The sequence below is a fragment of the Acanthaster planci genome, linkage group LG18 (genome assembly GCF_054643075.1).
Source record: "Acanthaster planci isolate LZ-2023a linkage group LG18, COTS_SCS, whole genome shotgun sequence".
In the NCBI taxonomy this organism is placed as follows: Eukaryota; Metazoa; Echinodermata; class Asteroidea; order Valvatida; family Acanthasteridae; genus Acanthaster; species Acanthaster planci.
In genome coordinates, this window is record NC_141794.1 from 9,152,696 (window position 1) to 9,179,471 (window position 26,776).

Here is a 26,776-nt window from a genome sequence, read left to right on the forward strand (position 1 = left end):
ATCTGAAACATGAATGTCCCAACGGCAAAACTGTCATTATCGGCAGTCCATGGGTATTGATGACTTGTTAATGCGAGGTATGCATTACACCCATTATGCTTGTGTGTGGGCCACAAGGCCTGCATTTGAGTGGCACTGTAGAAAAGCTGAAATCTACCTGGGTCACCACAACTTCCTTTTCTTGGAGGGACAGACATCTTTATTGAGGGGATAAATATGTGCTTGGCCGGTCTTGATGTGCGTTTAAGACTCTGGAGAATGGATGCAACTGATGCCCATGCCGCTTGGGCATTATCAGAGTTCAGTCTCCTTCAACTAATGTGTAAGACCGGCCATGCACATATTTATTCCCATTCATAAATACATTTTTTAGTCAGAGTCAAATGATTTAATATATGATGGATTTCCAATGATTTATACTAGATTTTTACTCTCATTTTCCCAACCCCCCGTCCATTTTATTGTATATTCCTTGTGGAAGTGGTCCAAAAGAATCTCCTCATACAGACTTGACGGGTGCTTGGCAAGCCATGTGCACACAGACTCTTGACCAATCAGAATCGATTAAACTGTCTCATATTCAAGTGCAGGTGCCAGCGCCTGATTTACGCAGCGGGAATTATCACTTCTTAGTGGGTATTATTAAATGTTGATACACGGTCAAGTTGCACGTTGTTGAATAAGGCAACTATCTGAGGTATTATAACAAAGCTGCAGGGACCGGACAAATTACTGTGGTATAACCAGGATTTTGTTATAAGAGTGAAAAAACAAAAACATAGCAATTCAAGAAATTGGGATTCTCAACATCTGTGCTTTATAACAGCACACGTTTTGTTATAGCAGTGTTCTTTATAACGAGAGGCGACTAATTATTTTTACAACTGCTGCACTATCAAGACTAGCTTTCACAGAATCATACAATACTTTTTTGAGAGGGTTGTTGAAAAGGCATACTTGCAGTTTTAAATAAGAAATAAAACTTTCACGATTATCTCTAAAAAGTGTTGCTCAAGAGCCCAAAATGAAACCAAAGCTGTAGATGAAGCTGAAATAAACACGAATCCCAACTTAGCCTAAATGACTCAGACAAATGGATATGGGCTTCACATCAATCTGTTAAGCACTTCTGGTCCAGGATTTGGAATCACAAATGTAACAAAACGTAAAGAGAATAATCAGACATCATGAGAAATTGTAGGCTTCTAACAGGCCTTTTAATTCTCAACTCCACGAATACAAAATGGAATATTTTCCTTCACAGTTACACACATGGAAATGCTAGTGGTTAGCCATGCCAACAGTATGTCAGGAAAAGACTCGCGTAGCACATTGCAACAGCTTGAACTACAATTGTGGCAGCAACTTACGTTTGGACGGGAAAACACAAGTTCCACTTTCATGACTTTGAAGTTATCCCGCAGCATTCATTCTGCCACAATGAAATGGGATAATGCATTCACTTTTGGGAAAAACTAATTTCACAGGGCTCTGAAAGAGAAAATAAGAAAACACCCAAATCTGAATTGCATGTTTTGCAACAGAAACATTTATTTTTTTGTGTGCAAAGAAAAAGCAAAGGCTTAAACACTGGTGTCACTTGGCAAGAAAATTTCACTCTTGATTTGAACTTTTACATTTGTTAACCAAGATGTGTGCTACAAAACTATGTCTTCTCCAGACAAACTGTCACACTTGTCCACTGCCAGAAAGCTGTATCAAATAACTAATGTGCAAACTCACGGCTCAGAGACTAATGAAAACATTCATGTAACTCAAGATAACTCAAGATTTAGTCAATAGACAAATGTGCACTTGTATGTCTGTTACACCGATACAAAGAGTCACACACTGTAGCAACCATGTCTGCAGCCAAGAAAGATAAGTATGTTAACTACGTGTGTATGTGTCTTCACATCCTGAGTAAAAAATCAATCTTGTCAAGAGACACTTTTCTGAGCTATAAGATGCGCACATTTACATGATCCATACAAGAACAAAAGATTCTGTTTTCAGATTTCAGCATAAACAAATGGCTGTGCATCTCCAAGTAGAAAGAGTCAGTTGCTCTAGCAAAGGAAATACCTTTATCGTCTGTACATGTGAAGGCCATGGAACCAGTCTTGGAAAAGTGAACTAGAACAACCGTCTTGTCATATCTACAACTACATTACAACTACGTCTAGTAAATGGAACACTTCACCCCACATAAAGCAACTAACAAATGCAGGACAATAGACACACAAATACAAATGCCTGTGGTTTAACATTTCTTAAATTGGACTTTCAGTCTTCCAGATTGGATCACTGAATAGAAAAGCGATCTAACTGTGCCAACAAAGTTAATGCCATGCAAAACAACACCAACAATGACAATGCATTAAAGGAAATAAATGCCTCCCTTACAGTACACACATATATGCTCACTTGACTGCTGAGTACATGTATGTGGAATATGACTATGTGGCACTGTATCTTTAACATTGTAATCATGAACAGTGCTTTTATCATTTTTTTTAAACTTCATATATTTTAGCATAATGATTTCCCCTGATTTCCTAAGCTCATTCAGGTATCAAATTTCATTTTTGTTGACATAATCTGCAACAACTTTGACCAGATTTTTTTCTTAAAGTAACACTGAACTCTTATTCTTGAACTCTGAAACAACTCAAATGGTAAAAAATGGAAGGCAATTAGAATGAAGTATCGACTAATGACATAATCAATAAAGTAGAACATACAAAAAATATGGAATTAATTTTTGGTTAAATCATAAACAAAGTTTTAAAGTATAAAAAAAAGCTACACATTCTACTAATGAAAAATAAAGAAATGAATACATACCAACGACACTCTCCAAGTATGTGCATCGATAGTCTACATGTAGTTGCTGGTTTGACACAGATATCTGTGCCTATCATACTACAAAGCACATCAATACAATTACATCATCATCTTTCTTTCATACTTTTTGGGTTGCTCAGTGCCTAATGAGTATAAATAGAAATAAACATAACCTATTATGCCTCTGTTGGTGTAAATTCATCAACCCTGCAAGATGCTATACCGTAGATATGTCCTTTGTAAAAGCAACAACCATATGGATGTGTCATGTCAACTACTGTCCATGACATCATTTGCATTACAGAATGTCACATCACCAAGCATGAGTGTGAATCAAGTACATGTACTATGTTAGAACACATCTACATGTACCTGTACCCTTAACCCCTACATGTTTTAAACTGTCTCATTAAGTTTGCCATGTGGTTTGTAAGTGACTTAGTCAAAACTCCTTTGCAGTGAGGACTTTTTAAATGACTACACATATGCTATGTACATATATCTAGTTCCCAACCCCAACCCAAATGCAACAGCTAAATGTTACAATGTGAACGACTTTGTTCCCTTGGTATCCGTGGCATAGGTCCATTTAATGTACATGTACAACTATTTCATAACCATGGTAGCTGACAGTGAAATGAAATGGTCGAACTTAAACAACTTTTAGCTGCAAAGCAGGTACTAGTACATAAGGCATTCTAAAGGGGCACATTAAGCATCATTATGGAAATGGACAAAGCAGAGAGTCTGACTTAAAAACAAACAAAAACATACACAGGCCAGGAGGCCCAAACACAACACTAGTCATCTATATACTCTTGGTATGAAAAATAAGAAATCAAACTGAAGATATTTTTTGCAGACTGCAGTGAGGTTTGAGGATGAATGGACTCATCAAAAGTAAGTGGAAACGACAAGGCACAATACCACCATTATTTTTCTACAGTGAAATTAGAATCGATCTATCTTTCCTTGACACTATTTTTTTCTGCACACAAAGGCAAACATATACAAGCACTAAAACTTCTTATTTCATTCCATTTTGTGTTTAAACCCAAAACCATGAATATGGCAAGAGGTGTGTCTCTACAAGTCTGTGTGAAAATCTACTTCACTATGCATTACTTCTGATTATGGAGCATGTCACATGGTAAAAGATCATTAAAATGTGAGCTCACATCAAAAAGATATTGTGCAAAATGCAGTTTGTTGGCAGAAATTCCTCAACAGAATTATAAACATGGCAAACCAAAGCAAAAAATATTACCTTCCATTAAAAGCCATTATAATCTTCAAAATCTTGTCGGCTGGATTTGGAACTGGACCATTATAGTGAACAAGCTACAACATTTGTTTACTAAGTTCACATTATGAAGCTAAATGTACCCCTAACAAGACAATCAATTAAAGAAAAAAATCTACTTTTATTTTTTCTCTGAATACTTAAATAGTGATTCATTTAAACTTTTCAAATACAACTGATAATGCAACCCAAGAAACTTTGGTTTCCTTGGTTGTAAAGGCACTGTTATCTTTTGGACCCAACTGGTCTCTATAAATGAACCATGAGATTTATGATTCCAACTCTGGCTGCTTCTCATCCTGATCCTGTGATTCCTCATCAGGGCCTTCAGCAGCAGCCTGCTCCATAGCAGTATCTTCCTGACCTGAGGACTGTTCTTTGCCAGGTGTGGCCTGATACCCATTTTGTACCTCAACTGCAGCATCTGTAGGGGACTCTTCACCTTTTACTATCTCACTGGCAATGTCCATCCGTGGAGAACCAACTGGATCTACTTCAACCCCCTCCTCTTCTGCAGATTGTGGGGGTACCTCCTCTGTATCTAGCGGCAAGTTGGGTGAATCTCCAGCAGGTTCTTCTCTTGCGGAAGTCAGATCATCAGATACATTCTCTGCATCCATCTGAGTGACAGGTGTAAGATTTTCTACAGCTGGCACTTCTGCCTCTGAATCCTGAACAGAGGGCTGATCTTCAAGAACCTGTCCCTCCTTTAATTCAACTGTGCCAGGATCCACGCTTGCTATCATTTCTTTGGCAGAATCATCCTGATCATGAGTTGCTTGTCGCTCATCTGTCTGTGGTTCAGGTCGTGTTTCAGTTGTTAGAGTTTCCTCTGTTTTCATATGTCCATCCTGTTGATCAATTAACTCTGGTTCCTTAAGGGTCTGATCATCAAAGTTTTGGTCCTCTGATCCAAGCTCTGTAGCTGGTAACTCATTTTGTTGGTTTTCATCTGAATCTTTAGCACTTTCATCAGGTTGATCCTCGGTACCTTGCTCTGCATCATCTGGGAGAGAAACAGCTGCAGATTCTTCAGACTTTTCACTTCTGTCATATTCCGCTTCTGTAGTGGCAGAGTCTTCTACATCAAGTGTCTCACCACCTGTTTCAGATGTTTCTTCCTCATCAGCTAAATCTCCATTAACAACCTCCTGGATTTCTTGTTCTTCATCATCTCCATCTGACGGATGGCCAACTTCATCCTCGACACAGTTATCACTATCTGCCTCCTGTTCATCAGTTTGCTTGATGTCACCCCCATTGTCTTCTTCATTTATCTTCTGCAGGGTGTGGTCCACAAACTGGTCAAGGATGTCTTTCATGCTGATCATCTTGGGGCCACCCACAAATGGAGGCACAGATGAAGTATTGGTTGAGTCCTTCTGGTTGGAGCCACTGCTGGTGTCTTCGTCTTTTGCCTCTAAACTCTTCTGATCATCCAACGCTTGCTTAGCTGCTTTCTCAAAGAGGTCTTCAACAATTTCTGCAATACTTTTTTGGACATCATCCCTTGTGTCTCCTGAAGTGGCAGTGTCAGCAGGTATGCTTTCCAATGCCCTATCAATATCAGCATCCTCATATGTTTCCTCTTCTTCGGTTGAAGCTTGATCAACTGCATCAAAGAACTCACCTTCCCTTTCCTCATCTTCATTGTCAACAGAGCTAGTTTGAGACTGATCAACTAGGTGGGTGAGGAATGAGTGGTCCTCCTCTGCTAGCTCTACAATGACAACATTCTCCTGGACTTCCAGGATCTTGGCGTGCAAATCTCGCTCTGTGTCTTGGCCCTCCATGATCGCTTTAGTTTTCTTGTTCCACTTTGTCAGGGGCATAAGAGGCTTATTCAGATGAAACTTCATAGCTTGAGCTGGGAGTTGTTTCAATTCCTCTTCCAACTCACGAACACTCTCAAAGAGGACACTGTCGGTGCCACCATAGTCAGCATAGAAGACCTTCACACCCAGTTGTTGGTCAACAGACACCACAGTGGCTCGGTACCAATCATCATATTTAGAGTGTTTAGCAGCACATGGCTCTCCAACTTTAGGAACCCAGTTGGTGTCTTGATTGGTTTGTGTATTTTCTGCATAGACCTCTGTCATCTGCTGTTCGATGTCTAACACTTTCAGCTCTTCGTGGTCAATCTGACAGGTGATTTCATCAGGGCTGTCAACTGTCACCAGACACAGGGTAACTTTTTGGTCAGCCTTTAGGTCCAGTGTTGGAAAGGCCTGTTTAAAGGAATCTGGCAGATTATCCCTCTCGGTGAAGATTTCATCTTCCTCCTCAACAATAGGCACTTCAGGCTGAGTAACTTCATTCACTTCAGAATTCTCCTCAGACTTTCCTTGCAGCAACTTGGCATTCCTGTCTGCAGCTTTCTGGACCAATGTCTGCATAATTGATTCATCCCCATCAAAGAGCTGAACTCCTCCCTCAGCAAGTTCTGCCTGCAGTGTCTTTCCCTCAATGAGCTCTCTGAATGCCATAGTGTCTGCTTCAGACCAGTCAGATCCAGAAGGAGCTGGCTCTAGCGAGCACTTCACAGCTTGCAGTGGCAGCCCGAGTAGAGTGGATGTAATCAACTGAAGGTTGTCAATGGAGATTTCTTGCATCACAGCTTGGTCAACAAGGAAAACTTTGACCCTATCATTTTGGAGAACATCAAGGATCTCAACACGTTGCCATATTTCATCCTCACACTTGGCAACACATGGCATGCCTTTACCTGGTACCAACCTGCTCAAGCCTATCATCTCTCCAATGTGTCTTTCCAGCTCAGACCTAATCTTGGCTGGTATACCACTCTGGTCAGATTCCACAGCTCGGCAGTAAAACTCTGAGGGGCTTGTGACTGAGAGAACCACCACTTCCTGCTTCTCCCCTGATGGCAAGACTGGCTGCTCATACTTTGGCCCTTCCCAAGGGGATGTCTTCAGGATTTGCTCACCGAAGGAACGATCCATCTCCTCTTCTTTGTACTGATGTACTTCCACTGCTTGCGCAAGACCCTTCTCAACCAGCAGATCAGACAGTGATATAGCGCCGTCATGCAAGATCACCACAGCATCAGTTGTATTACCCTCCCCACTCTTAACCAGCTTTAAGATGTCTGCCATCAGGGAGTGATCAGAGGTCATCTTCTTGAAGGTGTCTACAGCATCTTGATCCCAGACCTCCTTTCTGGGTGACACCCCTGCTAGTTGGCACCTGAATGACTGTCTGTGAAGGTCTATGAAGCCAGCTTCAATTGCTCTGACCTGAAAAAGAAATACAGGAAAATTAAATTTCACACTTGTTTCCTAACAATATTAGGAGGGAATTGCATGAATAAATATACTGGAAACATTTCACCAGTTCAGGAATATTTCAAACAGATTGCAAAACAGTCATTCTGTATTTTATAGAGTATCTGTAAGGAATATCATTGCTGAAAAAAGGAGGAACTAAGATTTCAAATTTAAAATTAGGAGTTAAGAAAACGTTGACTTTGGAAATATGTCATGCACATGACAGTATAACACAGAACACCAACTGTTGTTTTAATTAAGAGAGTGCAATTTATGAAATCTTATCTTAAATCTAACAAATTGAGAATTATTCCCACCTGATACCATTTGTTGTCAGAGTAGCGATGAGAATTCCATGTCCAACTTATACATAATTGCTTAATATAGCAATTCAAGAATTGCCATTTTATAATACCTGGCTTAACAGTTGTTGCTGTTTAGAAAAGTATCTCTTACTAGAATTTTCAAAATATTTTCAGAAGTGCAATGACCCTGTTCCTGACTTTGATTCACAAATTAATGTAAGGGTAATTCCAGATATTAGGGGTCCAAAAGTGTGACCTTTTTGTGTCCCTGCTACCCGTGACTTTTGTTACTTGACATGAAAATACCACCAGAATTGATTTCAAACTATTACTATTTGTTCGGCAGGTAATTTGCATTAATTCATCACTCTTGGAAATTAGAAAATGTGTTTTGACCTTACAAAATCATATGTCAGATGTGACAGGGACACACCAAAAATGGACCCCTTATATCTGGAATTACCCTTGAGTGTTTTGGAGAAAATTTTCACACTGTTGCTGGCTGCTGCAGGTGAGAGCGTCTACTCTGCAGTAGTGACTCCAAACTACAATTCTAACCTTGTTACTGGAGACGGTCTGAGTCTTGCCATTATCCACACATAGGACATTCACGGAATCCCCCATGACCTCTGTGACCTCTGACCTATACCAGTAACCATCCTGTGCACACTGAGCAAGGCAGGCTTGCCCTGGCCTCAGATGCATGTCTTGTGGCCTTGGGTTTTCTCCTGTACGCAAAAAAAAAACAGAAAAATTTGGAATTTTAGACAATTGCACAATTCTGCCAATTTGATGAGCAACAGATGTGACTGGGTCTGTGGTACACAAATCTTTTCTGTACTGCTTTGGGGATGTATGAGATTGACCAAAATTAATTTTTCAGTCAATCACAACCATTCACAATGTACATGTATGAGTCACGTGTAAGGGTCTGTCATCTTGTGAAATTAACAACTTATCTGAATGACTGGTCCACAAACACTTGTTCCATTCCTGGAAACCATTCCCATGCAAAGGGAATAGATTAGAGTGATCTTTTAAAGGTCACCACTAACGATACAAGTTCTACCTTTACTCATTATAATTGTTATCTCAATCCTTCAGAGCTTAAAACATCCTATTCTAACCCTTTGGCTCTGGCTGTTGGATGAAACTGTCTTACATTCTACTTTATTCTCCCAATTAAAAAAAAGGAACTGTTGATATACCTTTTTTTGTTTCTTTTTCCAGTTCTTCAAGTATAAAATCCTTTTTCCTAAATAAACTGCACCAAACTGCTATAGTCTCAAATTACTGTTACACTGGTATAAATACCAAAGGTGAGATTGACCAATGATAAAAATAGCTGAAAACAGCTGAAAAAAGGCATGAAGAAGCTGAACTGTGAAAATCTCCTCTACTTTTGTACACAGCCAGTGAGGAAAAAAAAAGCTGAAATCCAAAACAAAAAAGTTGAAATCAGCTAAAAAGCTGAGAAATCTCACCCCTGAAGTACATTATTAACTGTACTGCAAGTACTTTAGTTGTAGTTTTATTTTATTGGCAATGCCTAGCCTCCACAACAGAGTTGCATTTTTTAGCTGTAAGCAAATAATTGAATAACAAAAAAATAAGTCAACTCACCCATATGAATGAACGAGCTCTGGATGTTATCCATGACAACATTCAGGTCATCCTCAGTCTTGGCAAACTGACACCAGAAATCCTGAGAAGAGGAAAGAGATGACACAACCAGATCTTAATGCAGAAAAAGTGATTAACTTACATTCTGAAATGGTTCACGTACGTTGCCATTTCTTTAAAAAGATGCCTAGGGAGTGCTCTTTCAAATCACATGTACAGCGTACCTACGTGTATCAGCACAATACAATGACTGTTTTATGACAATCGTGCAATGACCCATGAACAGTCTCAGGATTCCCAAAGTGGTATCATTTTTTTCTCTTTTCAAATTTTAAATTTAAATTAACTAGCTGATGATGTATGGATACATATATGCCATGAAAGTATTGAGTTCACACAGAAAACCCGATGGCTGTGAGATTACACATTTTTTTCAAGGCAAGCTACACGTATGTGTACTTTTGATTCCCGTTTTTGAATACTTAAAATCTTGAAGCTTTACGTCTTCACGGATGTTGATTGAGTTTAAGCACACCCAAGTAAAAACCTTTGAAGAAAGTCAAAGCCATGATGAAGTACATGTACACTGTACAAGGTACCAGGTATTTGTACATGCATGTTTGCCCTTCCAACCCCCTCAGTCTTTTAGTACCCATAGTAGGCAAACTCAAAGCAAGATTATTCGCTCTTTGCATGCTGCCACCATAGGCATGCAGAGCCTCGATCTCAATCTTTACACAAGCTGGTTCAGTGATTCCCGCGTATGTTGCTTAGTAATTGTGCATGTGCTGTGTAGTTCTTATTACAATGCGGTTGGACAATATTTGAAAAGCTGCAAGGATGCGATTCTGATGCGATTCTACAAAGTGTCAGACCAAAGCTCTGCATGCCTATGGTGGCAGCGTGCAAAGAGCGAAAAGACCTGCCCCATGTTCCATTGTTACCAGCATGTGCTATTTTTTAGTCCCTATAGAATCATACAGTCAGGGTGACAGTAAAGTTCATGATTACAGCTTGTGAACCTCAATCCCTTCACCTTTCCACAGAAATTTTGGTATTTATTAAGGCAGATAAATGTTCCATTAAAGAACCACGACTTCAGTGTGAAATTAGTGCTTCTAAAAAATGAGCTCAGTGTAGAACATTTCATGTATCTTGAGTTTACCGGTATAACTTTCATCAGTACATTTTATTGTGATTTTGGTCTTACCGGTATTTTATATATGTCAAACTTTCTTTAAAGTAGCACTTTTTCTTTTCTGAGCCCCTCCCCAAAAATTATTACTTGCAATGTTCAATTTGTATTGTACATGTACTGGTGCATTGTAACACGAGTTAAGATACAGGTACATGTTGGTCACATCACTTTATAACTTTGGTCTTGCTGCTCCATAAAAGGCAAAGTGTTTAGATGAAATCCATTTTCCACTGCCCAATTTGTACAGTGTGCTTGGTTTCACTGAATTAGTTCAGAATTACATCATGCCAATTCGACATTACAATTTGTGTTTACCTCAGGGCTGTTGACTGCAGTGACAAAGACTTCAACAACTTGGCAAGCTTTCAACGGTGCCTGGGTATAGCTCAGGCTTCTCAGAGGTGACGGTACATGTAGCTCAGGAGCTTCTAATGAGACAAAAATACACACTCATGGCTGAAGATTACATGGTCAATGGAGCATAATTTTTGAGAATTCTCGTGAATTTTACCTGATTTTACATTTGTGGTGCTATTTATGCATTTTCATTAGTTAGGAAAACTGTGGTGTCATCAGAAACCCTCAGTGCTACGGCTATTTCTTCATTGCAGTTGGCAAGAATTTCAAATATTTTCTACCTTAAACATTACTTTGACAAGTTGGCAAAATTTCTAACAACTGTTTTCAATGAGCAAATTGTGGCTTGACAATTTGAATAAATCCCCCAAACAGTGTCTTCCCTTGACAAGTTTGATTACATCACAGCAACAGCTATCTCATTGTCAGGAAAAGCATGGAACAGCTACATGTACATGTTTTTAAAAAATGCACTTTTCAATGAGGGTAAAAGGGAGGTCAGATTGGTGTCTTACATTTAAGGGAGTAGAAAGTTCACAACACATCCCCAAATAAAATTCCTATCATGAACCCTTTAAAAGACTAGGATCTTAATTCTTCTCACCTGAAATCTCCTCCAGCAGTTCGACACCCAATGCCTCTGCAACTGGCTGGCCATCATTCAGGAGTTTAACAATCCAGGTACAGCCCTTCTGACGAACAAACTCAGCTGTCAAGCTTTCACTCTCCAGCACCACATTTTCAAACTCAGCCACGGCAGTGTCATCGCTGGCAGTGGATCCAGGAATGTGGGCGAGGGCGCACTTCACGGTCTGTGCTGGCAGGTCTGAGAAGTCTTCAGTCAAGGCCTTGACCTGGTCTCGTGGGACACTCTGCTTGTTTCCATAGTCCACAAAGAACACTTCAACCATGTCTCCCTTCTCTGCTAGGACTGTTGCACGGTACCACTGTTCATCGTCTGAAAACTTGGCAATGCATGGCATTCCCTGGATACTGTCAGCTGTGATGTCCTCAAGTGATTCGGCCTCTGACTGTAGTTTCTCTGACAAGGGTTCCAAGTCTCCTGTTGCCTTAGCAGCAATCTGGCAGTAGAACTCATGCAAAGAGTTTGCTACAGTTACATAGACTTTCTCCAAGGAACCCTGGATGATGTCCAGCTTCTTGAAACCACTCAGCTCAGTTCTGAGCTGGTCTGGTAGTTCCTCACTCTCAGAGCCAAATCTGATGGCTCTGGTGGATACAGGTACAGGTCTTGCATGCCCCTTTTCAATAAGTCTTTTCCCAAGGCTCATGCCAAGGTCCAAGAGGATCACCTGATGTGAAGAGGTGCTGGAATCAACTGAAATCACCTCAGCTAATAGTTTCTTGTCACCTGTCAGGTCGAGAAAGCCATCATATGCTTCCGTTGTCCAGTTTGCAGCTACAGGGTCTACATCACCAAGACTACACAAGCAAGCTTGCTGCTCTGCCACAAGGAAGTCTTCCTTGATGTCCATGATCAGGTGCCTGGGCACTTTGTCTGAATTGCCATAATCAATGAAAGTCACCACACATGCATCGGCATGGACCTCGGTTATTTTGGCTCGGTACCAACCGCCATCATCTGCAAACTGAGCAACACAGAAACTGCCTATCACTGGAGATCTCATCTGCCCTTCACCATTAGAAAGAGCACTGTAGTGTGCGTCAATGGAATTCATCAACTTGTTCAATGTATCTTCCTGCCGGGCCAGCTGGCACCAGAAACTTGCTGGGCTGGTACCAGAGGAGACATAAACTTCCTCCTTCACTCCTACAACTAACATGTTCGAAGGTGGACAAGACAATATTGATGCAGGTTGCTGTGCATAACCCTGTTGCCACTTCTTCACCTCCTCATACAAATCTGGGAATTCGACGTCATAAGGCTCCTCTCTACTGTGGAACTTGCACTTCATGGTTTTATCAACTGTCAAATTGAGGAACTCGTTTGCAACATCCAGATTTGCGGATTCAACATCTTTGAGTCTGCACTCTACTGCACCAACCATTTGTTGAAGAAATTCTGGCTTGAGGGACCTCAGATCTGATGTAGACTGCTCCTCGCTGTTGCCGAAATCTACAAATTGGACTATGACCCTGCTTGGACTAGGATGCCCAGTGACTACTGCACGATACCAGTCACCATCCTCAGAGAACTTGGCACAGCATGGTGTACCAACAGCAGTTGAAGAGACCAGTCCACTAGCATTGCTGCTGTATGCAGTTTTGAGCTTTTGCTGCAGCACATCGATCTCATCACTTTGACTGCACACCTGGATGTAGAACTTCTGCAAGTTGTCCACATGGGAGACATACACATCTTGATCTGTGTTCCCCAGATTCCTCTGTTTTGTGTAACCAACATGGATGGGCAATGCTGGAACCACAGGGCCAAAAACTTCTTGGACTTTAGCACCGAAGGCATCATCTTGGTATTCAATCTCTAGTTTCCCATCTTGTTTGGTCTTGACTTTGACCATCACCTCTTGGTCTACAACCACTGCTTCAAATTTCTGCATCATGCCTGACATACGGCACTTGATGGCCTGAGTGGGAAGATTGCGAAACTGAGGCAGCAGATTGTGCAGGGAGTCCACAGCCACAACATCACTATCACCATAGTCCACAAACTTAACCTTGACTTTGCCTGGGCCGGCTTCATGAAGTATTTTGGCCCGGTACCATGCTCCATCACTTGAAGACTGGGCAGCACAGAAAGCCCCTGGGATAGCCACATTCAACTTCTCTTTGTTGGGGTTAGAGCCTACATAGTGATTATTCATATCTGCAGACAGCTCCTGGAGCTGATCGTACTGGGAGCACAGCTGACAGAAGAACTTTGTGGGGCCTTTCACAACACTGGCGGCCATCATGACCTGCTGATCAACTTTGACACTCTCTACAGCAGATGCAATGGTAAATGGTTGGGTGCTGTTTACCAGATTCTCTTTCTGTCGAGGTGGAGAGGAAGCCTTCGTTGTTTGGTTGACCTCTTTGGGAATGCTGTCTCTAACTTTCCTGAGCTCTTGCAGCATGTCCTTACCCTGCCACTTTAGTTGTACAACAGACATACCTTTTGATTCCCGTACAGTTAAGTGGAACTTCTCAACGTCAGCTGCCAAGTTCTTCATATGCTGAATGACTTTGTCTTCCTTCCAGGTCAAGTCCCAACCACTGAGGCAGCAGGAAGCAGCCTGCTGTGGAAGTGACATGAGGTCTTCTGTGATCTTGCTGACTTTCCCCAGAGGAACATCCTCCTCGTTGCCATAGTCCACAAAGCAGACCCTATAACAGCCAGGCTTCTGGTCTTTGATGACACCCCTGTACCAGCTGTTGTCCTCAGAGAACTGGGCAATGCATGGTGTTCCCACACAGGCCTGCTGGAGCTGCTTCAGCTTTGACTGAATGGCGTTGCTGTTGATGGTATCCATTAGAAGGTTCAGATGACCCTCCTGTGATACCAACTGGCAGAAGAATTTGCTTGGGTCTTCCACATGAGATATGTAGACATCGGCCTCCTTTGCAAGCTTGACTTCACTCCAGAACCCGAGGTCAGCAACAGATGCGGACATGGAGTTGACTGGCTGGCTTCTTGGTGGACTGTGCTGCATGGGCCGAGATTCTTCTTGCAAGGGCTGTGCTCTGGGTGGGGTCTTTATTTTCTTTTCCACTCTTTGCCGTGGCAGTACTTTCTTGATTTCATCATTCAGAATGACTCCCGTTTCTACTGATTTTAAGATGACTGCAAATCTGCCACCTCGTATGCTTGTCACAGTTGCAACAGAGTTTTCTTCAGTGTGATTGTCCAACCAATTGCGAGCTCTCTCTGCTTCAGTTCCTTCCAAAGCTGGCGCCCCATCTAAGCTGCAATCAATACACTGAAGTGGCAGTGTCAAATACTCCGATTTGAGCTGCATGAGCTTGGAGGCATCCACAACTTCCCTATTTCCATAGTCAACATACTGGACTCCAATTTCTCTGCCCTGGACAGATTCGACAAGGGCCCTGTACCAGCAGTTGTCTTCAGTAAACCTGACACAACAAGGTTGACCTACTGTCGGTGACCTCAATACACTTGTGCCTGAAGTTGCAGAGTAATCAGTCTGCAGTCTATCCATCATGGCATTGAAGGCTTCAGCATCCTCCATCAACTGGCATGAAAAGTCATCGATTCCTCGTATGGCAATGATTTCAATGACAACTTTGGAGCCCTGGCTGACTTTCGGATCAACATAGGATTTACAAGCATCTGCATCCCCACCTGCATTAAACGCTCCTGCACTGGCTCCACCCTTTGCCTGAGCACTGAAATTCTCAACAGAACGAGATGCCAGACCCTCTTTCACCAGCACACTGACAATATCAGCATTCTCTTCCCCTTGGGGATCCAAGAGCAGCATATTACAAGTGTTGCCACTCATCCCGACTACCTTCCCACACAACTCCTTGTCAGCAGTCAGCTCCTCAAATCGTTCCACAGCCCTAGTGGAACTATAGTGCTCATTGATCCCACTCAGAGAGCATTTTATGGCAATGGCTGGGTGCTGCAACAAGTCATCAGTGATGGCCCTTAAACTTGCTGCGTCTTTGACTTCTGAGTTGCCAAAGTCCACAAACTGAACAGTGCACTGTTTTGGACCCCTTGTCTCTGTTACCACAGCTCGATAGTTGGCGCCGTCATCAGAAAACTTTGCAATACAAGGAGTGCCCACTTCGAAAGCTCCTAATGTCTTCTCTCCAGGACGGAGACTATCATACTGGGCACTGATACTGTCCATCAAGTTCTCTAGATCTTGGGTCTTGCTTGCTTGCTGGATCCAAAACTGACCTAAAGAGGTCACGTTACTGACATAGAGGTTGTGGCGGCTGTCTAGGGGTAAGGTAATCTGAGTGTAACCTCTTTTCATCTGTGCTGCTGGGGTAGCTGTCTGAATGGGGATGCCGGGGCCTCTACGTGCTCCAAATTCATTCAAGATGAACCTCTCAGACAAGCTGTCACCATTTTGTGTGAAGAGCTTCATCTCCAGACCTGCAAGATGAAATAAGAGGACAAATGAATGCCAATGGTGTTAATTAGAACAGTATTAGGAAAGGCTCATCAAATTTCAAACCGAACAACTTGGTGTAATTTTTTTTTACCAAATCTACTAAAATCAGCCGAATCAGTATGATCTCCCTCAGGCAAAACTCAACTGTACCACATTTTACATTTCACCAAGAGACAAATTTGTCTTCCATAGATGTACATGTAGCTTTAGCAATGAAGGGCAAAACCATGGGCAAAAATCCTTTTGTCATTTTCACTAAGAGGCGAATTTGACTCTGGAAAGATATACAAACGCAACTACTGGTGCATGTACATGTATGTGTCTTTTGCACCTGGCACATGCTAAAGCAAAATAGCACCCGTTTTCACAAATAGACAAAAGTCATGTACATGTATATGCAAATGTTTAGCATTTTCACAGACAAACATGTTTCTTTACAAAATAAACAATTCTAATTGACTTCTATTAATACTATTTTGTAGTTTTGACTCATTTAAGATCCCCTCTTTCATGCAGTAGCATTGGTTAAGTCAAAGGCATGCTAACTACTTGGGAAATAAGCATTTAAAAAAAGACACCTACAAAAGGCTAGTGGTGCACATGCACATGTACATATAGCAGGCTTTGCCAGTAATGTCACCTTTTTATACATTCCTTGCCAGAATAGCTTTACCCTATTTCCCACACCTGTATTGATGGTTTGCAATCCAAGATCTAATCACATTTTCGACAAAAAAATTATAACATACACGTAATTGGTTCACACTTTCCAACATTAAAGTCTTGGATCGAGTGGTTCTCAAAAAGGTTGTGGTGCAGACATGACACACTTGGAAACGTGTACCACACATTTGCACTGCACTAGTGAGATCACCATGATGATTGAAGCAGCATTTGCGTGAATATTGACCCTAGACTTCCACACTTGGGGTGACCATTTGCCATGCACATTCTGAATGTGGAACATCTGTATTTTAATTTTACACACTCCGAGCAAGTCTTTTCAGCTGACGGGCAGAATGTAACCCATTTTCTGTAAGGGACGAAAACAATGGGAGTCTTTTCACAGAAGTAATACTTGTACAATGCATTAACAATCCGTTCCCACTTGATCCCCCAATTGGGGGATCTGATCCACCTTTTGCCAAATTGCCGGATCAGATCCCCCAATTGGTGGATCAGATCGGGCAGTTGTGTGTAGTGGGAACGCTAACCGTTATAAGGTGGATCAGGATCAGATCCACCTTTCTTGATCCTCCTCTGGAGCAGGATACAGATCCTCCAATTGGTGGATCAGATCCTGCAATTGGCGGATCACAATCAGATGGGAATGCAAAAGGGGGATCTGATCCGGCAATTTGACCTGTCAACATCCGTCTGTGCACGAGTGGCGCGAAACTTTTGCGGTCTGATGAACAAAGAAGTATGTTTTTTGGCGTGTAGCTCATGTGAAATTTTTAACGTGCACAGCATGCACAATAAACAACTGCTGAACTATGGGCTAGCAAAATGTGTCACCACGCATGCGCAATGCATACAAGCTGCGATGTGTGCCTTGCCCTTTCACAATTTTCGTTGCACATTCGTCCGTTTCTTAACCTTTTTCATTTGTGTAATTTCACTTGCTTTCCATCAAAAACTAATTCCTTGTTAGCGTATAGCCCACAGCGTGTGACAGAGTATCAAAAACGGAACCAAAGTTTGAAGAGACAACGTACTAGGCTGAAAATTCAGTCCGATTCAAGGTCGTCATGTCAGTAGAACTCCGCACCCAAAACACCGCAGGGTCACAGGCATGCCGCCCCAGCACGCCACACCGCGCTCAGCAAGCTAGCACATGCGCAATACCAAACTCAGTGACCTTTCGGGCTCGACATTTCCATCTGAAAAGGTGGATCAAGCGCTAGTGGGAACGCGACTTGCAGTTTCATTGTGGTAAGATAACGATCACACCAAAATGCTGGATCAAGATCCACCTTTTCCCAATTCAAGTGGGAACGTGCTGTTACTGGTTTATCCTCTTTCTTAAACTCAACTATAACATCACAAAGAGACAGCACCACTTACATGTAAGGTGTGATAAAGTCCCATTGTTGTCATGATTGGCAGAGATACATGTACATGTACATGCATAGTGTAATGTGAAGTGACAAACTGCAATAAAAGGCCCCTTTTTTGTGTATTCATCACTGAACTTCTGCTAACTGAAAACCCCATGTATTATACGTGTATGTGCACCTACATGGATACATGTACAGTATTATCCCTTTCCCACTACAAACTGCTTAACCTAGAGATTAGCTGCCCCGGGTTAAGCTTTTATTACCCCGGGATTTGTTATTCCCAATTTCTGTTCCCACTTCTTTTGTTAACCCGGAGTTTCGGTAAACACAGGTCAACCTTTCCCCGGTTAATGCATGGCGGTTTCCCACTTCTATCCGGCACCCACATGGCCCGATTTTCAGACCGGAAATCCGAGCGTATAAACTGTCCCCACAATCATGACAATGCTTTGTACTAGCTTTCCCGCCAAACATCTGGTCTTCCGCACTGGAAAATAAACTGAACAAAGCAAAAGACCACGGAGCTGTAAAACATTGCTGTGCCTCGTGGCCCCACCCGACACGTTAGGTGAGCATTTTTTGGTTGGCGTGGCTGTGCCAGCGCAGCATGCAGCACGGCCAGCAAGGCACCTCACCGCAACGTTTCAAGTTTCCTAACTAAATCATGTAAATCCTGGACCCTAGCAATCAATCATTTGATGTCACTGTGAATAATTGCTAATGTGTTTCTCTTGTGCCTTTTGGGGTCTTTCATTGACACTTTTGGGCTTGCGTATGAGCTGGCATCTTCAAAAATAGCGAGTTAAAGAAAAAGCATAACGGAGATAAGTCAAATCCTTGGAAAGATTTCGGAAAAGCCCAGTCCGGCCCCATGTTCAAAATGGCACCCGATGATTTCGAAGCTGTGTCTGTCGCTCTCCTAATGTTGGTGTTACAAATAATGCGAAAAAACTGTCAGCATCAACGATCTCAACGGATGAGAAGGGAGATGTTACTTCAAACATCACACAGACACGATGATATGCATACATCGTATTGTTTGATGTTTGCAATGGGGATGGTCCCGGCCTTGTTTTCCAGAGCGCTGTGGGTTATGCAAAAGAGTGGCCACTGGTGGAGGTATAGTATTAGTAATGGCCCGTGAAGGCCTAGGAAATGACTTTCATTTTTGGATTTTGTCACTGCAGACAGCTGTATGACATCCTTGACATTAGTTTGAACTTTGATGTAATGCTTTGGGGGATCTTTATTTAGGCCGTGGTTACTGTTACGAAGCCGTTACGCATTTCCCATTTTCTATTCAATGTTACAGAATTGCAGTGTGTGGGAATTCGGACTCCTTGAAAAAAAAAGAGCTATCACTTTTCATCAAAATGGATAAAAGTGATGGCTCTATCGCATTCAGAGATGCTTTGTCTTATAGATTGAATCCAAACGAATAAACTGCATCGACCTTTGAATCTCGGCTTGACTGTAGCTTTGTTTCAATAGTTTTTCTGCAAAACTGTGTCTTTTTTTGTAGAAAATCATTCCCAATAATTGTTTTCTGTAATGCGTTTAAAATTCTCTACTCAACAGGTACATTGTAAACGGGGTATTCACCGAGGCCGACGTTCATGTATCTGTGCAACCAACTGAGACCAGTGATTCGAAAGCAAGACAGAAGATTTTGAAAGGCCATAAGCACGGAGCAACAAGTCGCCATAGCTTTGTGGAGACTTGATACGAATGTTGAATATCGCACCATCGCCCAACTCTTTGGAGTTGGTTTGTCATCTGTTTGCAAGATTGTTCATGAGGTACATGTAAGTTCCAAAATCTTGTGATAAGCAATTTGCAAGAGTGACAAATGACCAAATAAAATATTTTTTTCCTCATTTTAAAATTAGTAAACAAATTATTTGAAATTTAATGTGGTTATAGGGCACCTTGTAGCTGTTCAGGGGCAAATGACAAAAAAAACACTTGATACCACTTGCACAGATTTATTAAACCGGTCAAAAAAACCGAGTGTTTGTAGGAATTGCTTAAGAATTTTCTAAGCTACATGTACATTTTTACACATGTACGAGTAGCCAAGACAAAAATATGAAAGGAACATTTTACTGCATTTATGATTCAAGGAGACATTCTATTGGTTTTTGTTTGTTCTTAGGTGCGTGATGCAATTGTGTGGGTTCTATCAAGGAGAATAATTTGGATTCCACAAGGCGACCTGGCATTGGAAGTCATCAATGCTTTGACGCGAGGTGGGGTTTCCCGCAGTGTTTCGGAGCAGTCAAGGAATGCCATTTGCCCATCATTGGACCAAGGGAGGCAAGGTACTCGATTGTCCTTCAAGGTTTTGTCAACCATTGTTACCGTTTTATGACATGCCTCTGTTGCGGAGGGTGGGTGGGTTTTTTACTTCTAGCTGTATACGCTTGGCGATGAAGGAGATGTGTGACGAGCGCACCAAAAATCCCAGCCAGCGTGACAGACGCAGTGTCTCATTGGTTGGGGTAGCTGCCGCTGCTGGGAATGAGCCAAACGCCACACATGTAGCACATTGCAGATCCGCTGGTATCATGAACGCTCTCACCCACCTGGCCCAAAGGGGGTTCCCTGGAGACAGGCTCCTGGGAACCGTATTGTGTGCATAATGCAACTGATGTTTTATATGGTTTGTTCATCAACAATCTGCTTGTCGGTACGACCAAATATTCAGATATTTAATCAAATATACAAATTGTGAATTATTCAAACTGACTCAGCCCTAGGACGAGGGCAAATATAGTCCCCCTCCTCCCTCAAATACTGGTAGGTGATACAGGTTCAGCCCACATTGTCAATAAGCCATTTGGGAGTTAAATTTGAATAAAATATGGTACACTGAGTTCTTTAAATTCACGTGAATATAACTTGAATTCTCCACACTAAAACCACTGTTGCTATACTTCATGATTTGGGGCAAGCAATACCTACATGAGAGATGCCTTGCAACAATACACTGTCCTCAATGGATAAAAACAGCACAAAGGAACCAGTCCATTCCAGAGATGGTGGTCGCTATGCAAAAGCTTGCCCCGAATCTGGTATAACAACAGTGTCTTTAGTCTGGGGAATTCAGATTGTTATGTTTCTGTGCAATCAAATAACATAGTGTACCAGATTTTATTCAAATCTAACTCGCAAGTGGCTTATTGATTCTGTATGAGTTCTTTCTCCTCATTATTAAATGATTGGATTTATCCAGCATCTCATCTGTTGGTTTTGTACAATACGGCCGTTTCACAATAGTGCGCCACCAAGAGTTTGCAACGTGTTGGCCAATCATAATGCGCAAAATTTGTCGACCCAATGCGCGTTTGGAAAGGGTCGACAAATTTCACATGTTATGATTGGCCAACGCCTGCAAACTCTTGTTGGCGCACTATTGTGAATCGCCCGTATTTCTTCCTTTGTCTTAATTGTAAGTCCTTTTTTCTGCACCCTAATTCTCTGTGGCTTTCCTCCAAGAGGGTATATATGTATGTACATGTAGCCTATAATGTATAAGCTTGAAACTTGTCAGTCCTTATTTCACATATAAACATGTGTGTCATATAATCATGATGACGTCATCACATGATTTCAAAATTTTGTCTGATGGTAGTCATCACTCTTTCAATCCACAATTCTCTGGTGCATGTACATACATGTACCGGTACTTATACATGTACATGTATCTCCTGAACCACACACGGTACCGGTATTTTACAAAACTTCTTTGAAACCATGTTTGATCTGATCAGAGGTCAGAGTTTGGACCAGAGACCTAGACAACAGTTGAGATTCTGTTCACATTTACATGTAAGTGGTATTTGCCATAAAAATATGTTCCTGTACACTCCACCACCTCCAAAACCACAGCTTCTTTGATGTTTTTAGTGTACAAATTGCATGCATGAACATACAGTGTCCATATGCATGAGTACATGTGCATGTACGTATGTACGTGTAGGACTCTCGTTTCAAATTTCACAAACTCTACCGGTACTTTTTGTCATTCAAATTTCTTTAACAAAAAAAAAAGAAAAAACGGAAGAAACTAGATGAGCATGTATGTGTACATGTGTACCATGTGTACTGTATCTTGAACAGTACACAGGTACATGTGCAGCAAACCTGAACAAAAAGAAAATTCTATCCCCTTTTGCTAAAATCATCATGATCCTCACAAACCAGTTTTGATGAATCATTACATGTATATGGCAGGTTCCTCAAAATATGGATCATTAGATAATGTTCAACTTTGGGGGTTCATTTTTCCTGAAGTGAACAGCAGTGAATTAATTTCCAATGTTTGATGTACTGAGGGAAGTCATGGCTGAAATCTGGAACAATGATGACCCTGTCAACCTTTCAACTTAATTGGAGTTAATTAATTAAAGTCTCGAACGTTAGCAATTTTGAGGGACGTGAACTCCCTGTTAAAATCCGAGCCAACAGAATTTACTGAGTGATAATCCCTGAGGTTATTTTACACAGATTTATTTGTGGTGAAAGGTGATAATATTTCTTAAAATATTAAAATTACATATTAAAACCATAATCACGAAATTAAAAAGTACCTCTCACAATTGATTGGGTACCGAAGTCGGCAGTCGCGAATGTCATTTAATTCTGTCATTAGTGTCAAAAAAATCGAACGCAAAAAAAGGGAGTAAAATCCATTTTTCAATGTACAACACAAGCTTTGAAAAGAGTGCAAAAAAGCACAGCCAAACCATCATCCTTTTACAACTGGACCGATTACATTTTCTTCAAGCATGTTACCAAAAACCGCAGTCCAAAATACTGATAGTGGCGATTTTGAGGCTTCCATCAATCTCTCGCGGTGATGTTAGAGAAACATTTCGCTGAATTGTGTCCTGTTTGACCTTTGACATCAACCCAGATAGTGCACCCTCTTTTTTATTCGATATTTATGAACCCCTCCACGGAATGGCGACGCTCCGCTATTTTTCTCTTTGGAACGATTTTTCTCAAAAGAAAATCTGTCATTCTGAATAACGTTCGCAAAAAAATGACGTTCGAGACATAAAATACGATTCATGATGAAAATCTAATGCTCAGAGTTGTTAATTTTAATTTTATTTTCAGCGGGGTTATCTCCAAAATAACCGGCAAAATTTTCAAACGTGATCAAAATTCTGTCAAATATAACATTTGTAACGCAGCCAAACTTAAAGATGATTTTTGGTGGTCGAAATATAGAAGACCTGGCAAATATGTTGGTATAGTGACAGTGATTATCAACGGTAAGAGAATGAAGAGAGCTAAACTTTTCTCATCATTTTCCGTCAATTTTGTGCTCTTTTTTTGTGGCTTATATTTTTTAAAAGTTATTTCTTAAGTGCTTTAAAATAAATCAGTCGAAAAATATACTGAATTCTCCTCCTTGTTGAGAGAAGTTTTGAAATCAAGTCCTCTGGTGTAAACACTTTGGCTAAAACTTTAAATGAATTCAACTCCATTTGATTTGCACTGGTAGCCAACCAAATGTCCACCACAAGTACATATTATGCCTAATTATCCCCATACATGTATAACCATTTTTATAAATCTGAAGGTGCTAATTTGTATTTTACATGATCAAAGTCACTCTTTCAGAAGTTTTGAAAAATGACAGCCGAGGTTGCATTTTGGTCCATTTTATGAAGAACATGCCACACCCGTATGTACATTTGCTTGTTACAGGTGTCTTACTTTCTAATTTGAAATCAAAAGTGCAATGGCAGATACACAAAAAAGTTTGCTTCAAAGTGACCAGGCTGAGATACCAAAGAACACATACATGTAAATGACACCTGCACTGTATTTACATGTACATGTACATGTACCATGTCCATGTATCACCACAGTTTACATGTGCCATTCTTTCATATTCTCTTCTTGATACTCTACTTCCAGTCACCCTTGCCATTCTAAGTGAGAATACAACACACAAAATGCAGATGGCTCTATGATTTGCATTGGACTGACAATACAGGTAGGATTAACAACCCGATTATCAGGTACAGGAACTGTTTATTCGCCTTTCAATTTGCACTTGAAAGCAAGTCAACTGTATATCCAGCACACTTGTGTTGGCTAGGAGTAATTAAACAGATTCATGACTACATGTATTATATCAGGGATGGACAGAGCTCACAAAGTGTGCATGTAATGTCGTGCTTGCTATTTGCTAGGTAAAGGTACAAGGTACCAGCAGGTGGAAAGCTACAGACTGCAACCTGCTAAAAATGTGCAATAAAAGAATAAGCTGACACACAGAACCCTTTCAACATTTCCAAGCAACAATAAAGGTACATGTACACAAATGTGAGGCTTCATTTGCAAGCAGTCACACTGATCAGTCTCAAGACACTGTCAACACGATAGTACCATCAACACACTGTCAACACGATAGTACCATCAACACACTGCCAACACCTTCAACAAATATTCCACATGTACATGTAGATCAACAAAAAGGACACAAAACTGTAATATCTGGGATAAAAGAAAAATCCAATGTTTTGAGGTTACATTTCATATTTGCAAAATGGAATTATTAACATGAAAAAATGATCCGTATCATGAGCAGCATATTGAAGTGTTGCTTATGCAATCATCATCCCGTAGGCAATATAGCAAAGCAACGTACCAGTACATGTACGTGGACCTTACCATAGGAATGACCGGCAAAAATCCATGCAAAAAAATTAAAAAACACTTTGGAAAATTCCCTTTTCACTCCAATTTAACCCTAACCATCCTATGTACTGAAGGATTTTGGAGGATTGAGGCTGCATGGCAAAACTGTATTGCTGGTTGTAGGTTAGACCTTGTATGTTCAGCCATACATAACTTCATGCCCACAAATATTATTTTCCATAATACTGCTTCAGGTTACCATTCACACTGTCTCAACATAATGAGAGGAACTACAGGAGGATTTTGAAGGATTGAGGCTGTACCACTTTTGCATGGGGGCAGTTGGAGGATTTTGAAAGATTGAGGGTGTATCCTCTGAAAAGGGCCTAGGCGGTTAGGGTTAATATTATGGTAACTCTTGCAATTATGAAGTTTCAGTTGAAGTCCTGATCCTGCCATATTCACATTCAAAACTCCCTTTACGATATTACCCGTTTAGCATAATGGTATGGTCCACATGCACTGCCCGAAGCAACATTGATTTCGGGCACTGTACAGAGAAACAATTTCAGCGAACATCAACAGGCAATTTTCAAACTTCTAATCTTCTGTTGTTACTAGCCAAAATGTTGTTTTGGTAAATACTTCACTGTCGAATATCACAAAAATTACTGTTAATTTACATGTACATGTAGTACATGTATGTGTTTAGAGGTGTTGATGTGTTGATATTGTGTTGATGTCTCTTGACATATGACAGTTTGCAAGAAATATTCTCCATTCATGTCAGTTGTCTACAAAATAGTTCTATTTCACTTCCCCAAACCCTGTAAAACCATGCATAATAAAGGACATAAAATCACCAATGCCAAGAAGGTTGAAACAAAGTTGAAACAGAGGAAAGAAAATTATATTAATTAAAATGTATTTACAAGAAAATAATTTAGACATAAATACACATTATTATGCTCCCTAATCCCAGAACTGTAAGGTATACTCCGTGTACTGTACAGTTCCAAATTCTCACTGGTTTGAAACGCTACAGGATTCTGAATGTGCCTATTTATTCTGCCTTAAATTGTACTTTGTCAATCAAATCCCCCGCATATCTGTTGACACGGAAGACTGATTCCTGTCCCAGTCCTCTGAATGTATACAATAGGGACAGCAACAGGCAGACTAAATGGGCACATTCAGAATCCCATAGCATTTAAAAGAAATGAAAATTTGGAATGGTGAGACAAAGTTCTTGGGCGTGGGAGTATATACTCACCATCTTTAGTCAGTTGTTGTGGCTCTCCGATGAATGTCTGATCAATCAAGGAATTCTTCAAGTATCCATGAGTCCCCATCTTGATATGTCGATGCTGTATGATGGCAGCCACTCCAGCCAGTACACACTCTGTTGCCTGCTCAGGAAGGGCAAACACATCACTGCCAACGGACTCCTTCATCCGGACAAGGTTTCTAGGAATGATTTCTGTGTTTCCGTAATCGATGAAGTAGGCAATGACGTCGTTTCCAGTTACATTCTCGATTCTGGCGCGATACCAACGACCATCCTCCAGGTACTTAGCAATACACAAACAGCCTGGCGCTAGAGTATCTGGCAGCGGGCTTGAAGCCTCCTGCGCCATGAATTGGAACCTCTCCGAAAGCTGCTCAACTTGTTCCAGTTCATTTGGGTCCAATTGAGTCCAAAACTTCAACAACCCCGTTTCCCTATCCACATCTGCAGCAGTGACATACACTTCAATTCGAGACCCCATGTTCTTCAAAATTCGCCGGGCTATGCTGCCCATTGTTATGTACGTCAGTTCTAAAAGATGTAGGGGCCCCTGTGCATCACCATTTGTGAGGAATGATGAAAAGGAACTCACGTTAACTCAGGTTTCTCATCTCATTCAAGTTGCTTGCCCTCGTGCGTCTCAGCTCACATACATGACATGGTCGTCAGCATGTGCACTTTGCTCTAGGATTTGAAGAAACTACTTTTAAATGGGGGTGGACAATAAATAATATAATGTGTCCGGGGTGTTCCGTCAGTAACATAACTTTCAG

General features: G+C 41.1%; 1 protein-coding gene across 1 annotated transcript; it reads right to left on the reverse strand.

Annotated features, from left to right (window-relative positions):
• Window positions 1-1,195: 1,195 nt before the first annotated feature.
• On the reverse strand, window positions 1,196-26,674 carry LOC110988589 (tudor domain-containing 6-like). Its single transcript, XM_022252273.2, has 6 exons — window positions 25,989-26,674; window positions 11,528-15,973; window positions 10,882-10,994; window positions 9,369-9,450; window positions 8,304-8,473; window positions 1,196-7,410 (listed from the first exon to the last, which is right to left on the reverse strand). The coding sequence occupies exons 1-6, from the start codon at window positions 26,515-26,517 to the stop codon at window positions 4,420-4,422; spliced, it is 8,331 nt and encodes a 2,776-aa protein (XP_022107965.2). The 5' UTR covers window positions 26,518-26,674; the 3' UTR covers window positions 1,196-4,419.
• Window positions 26,675-26,776: the final 102 nt, after the last annotated feature.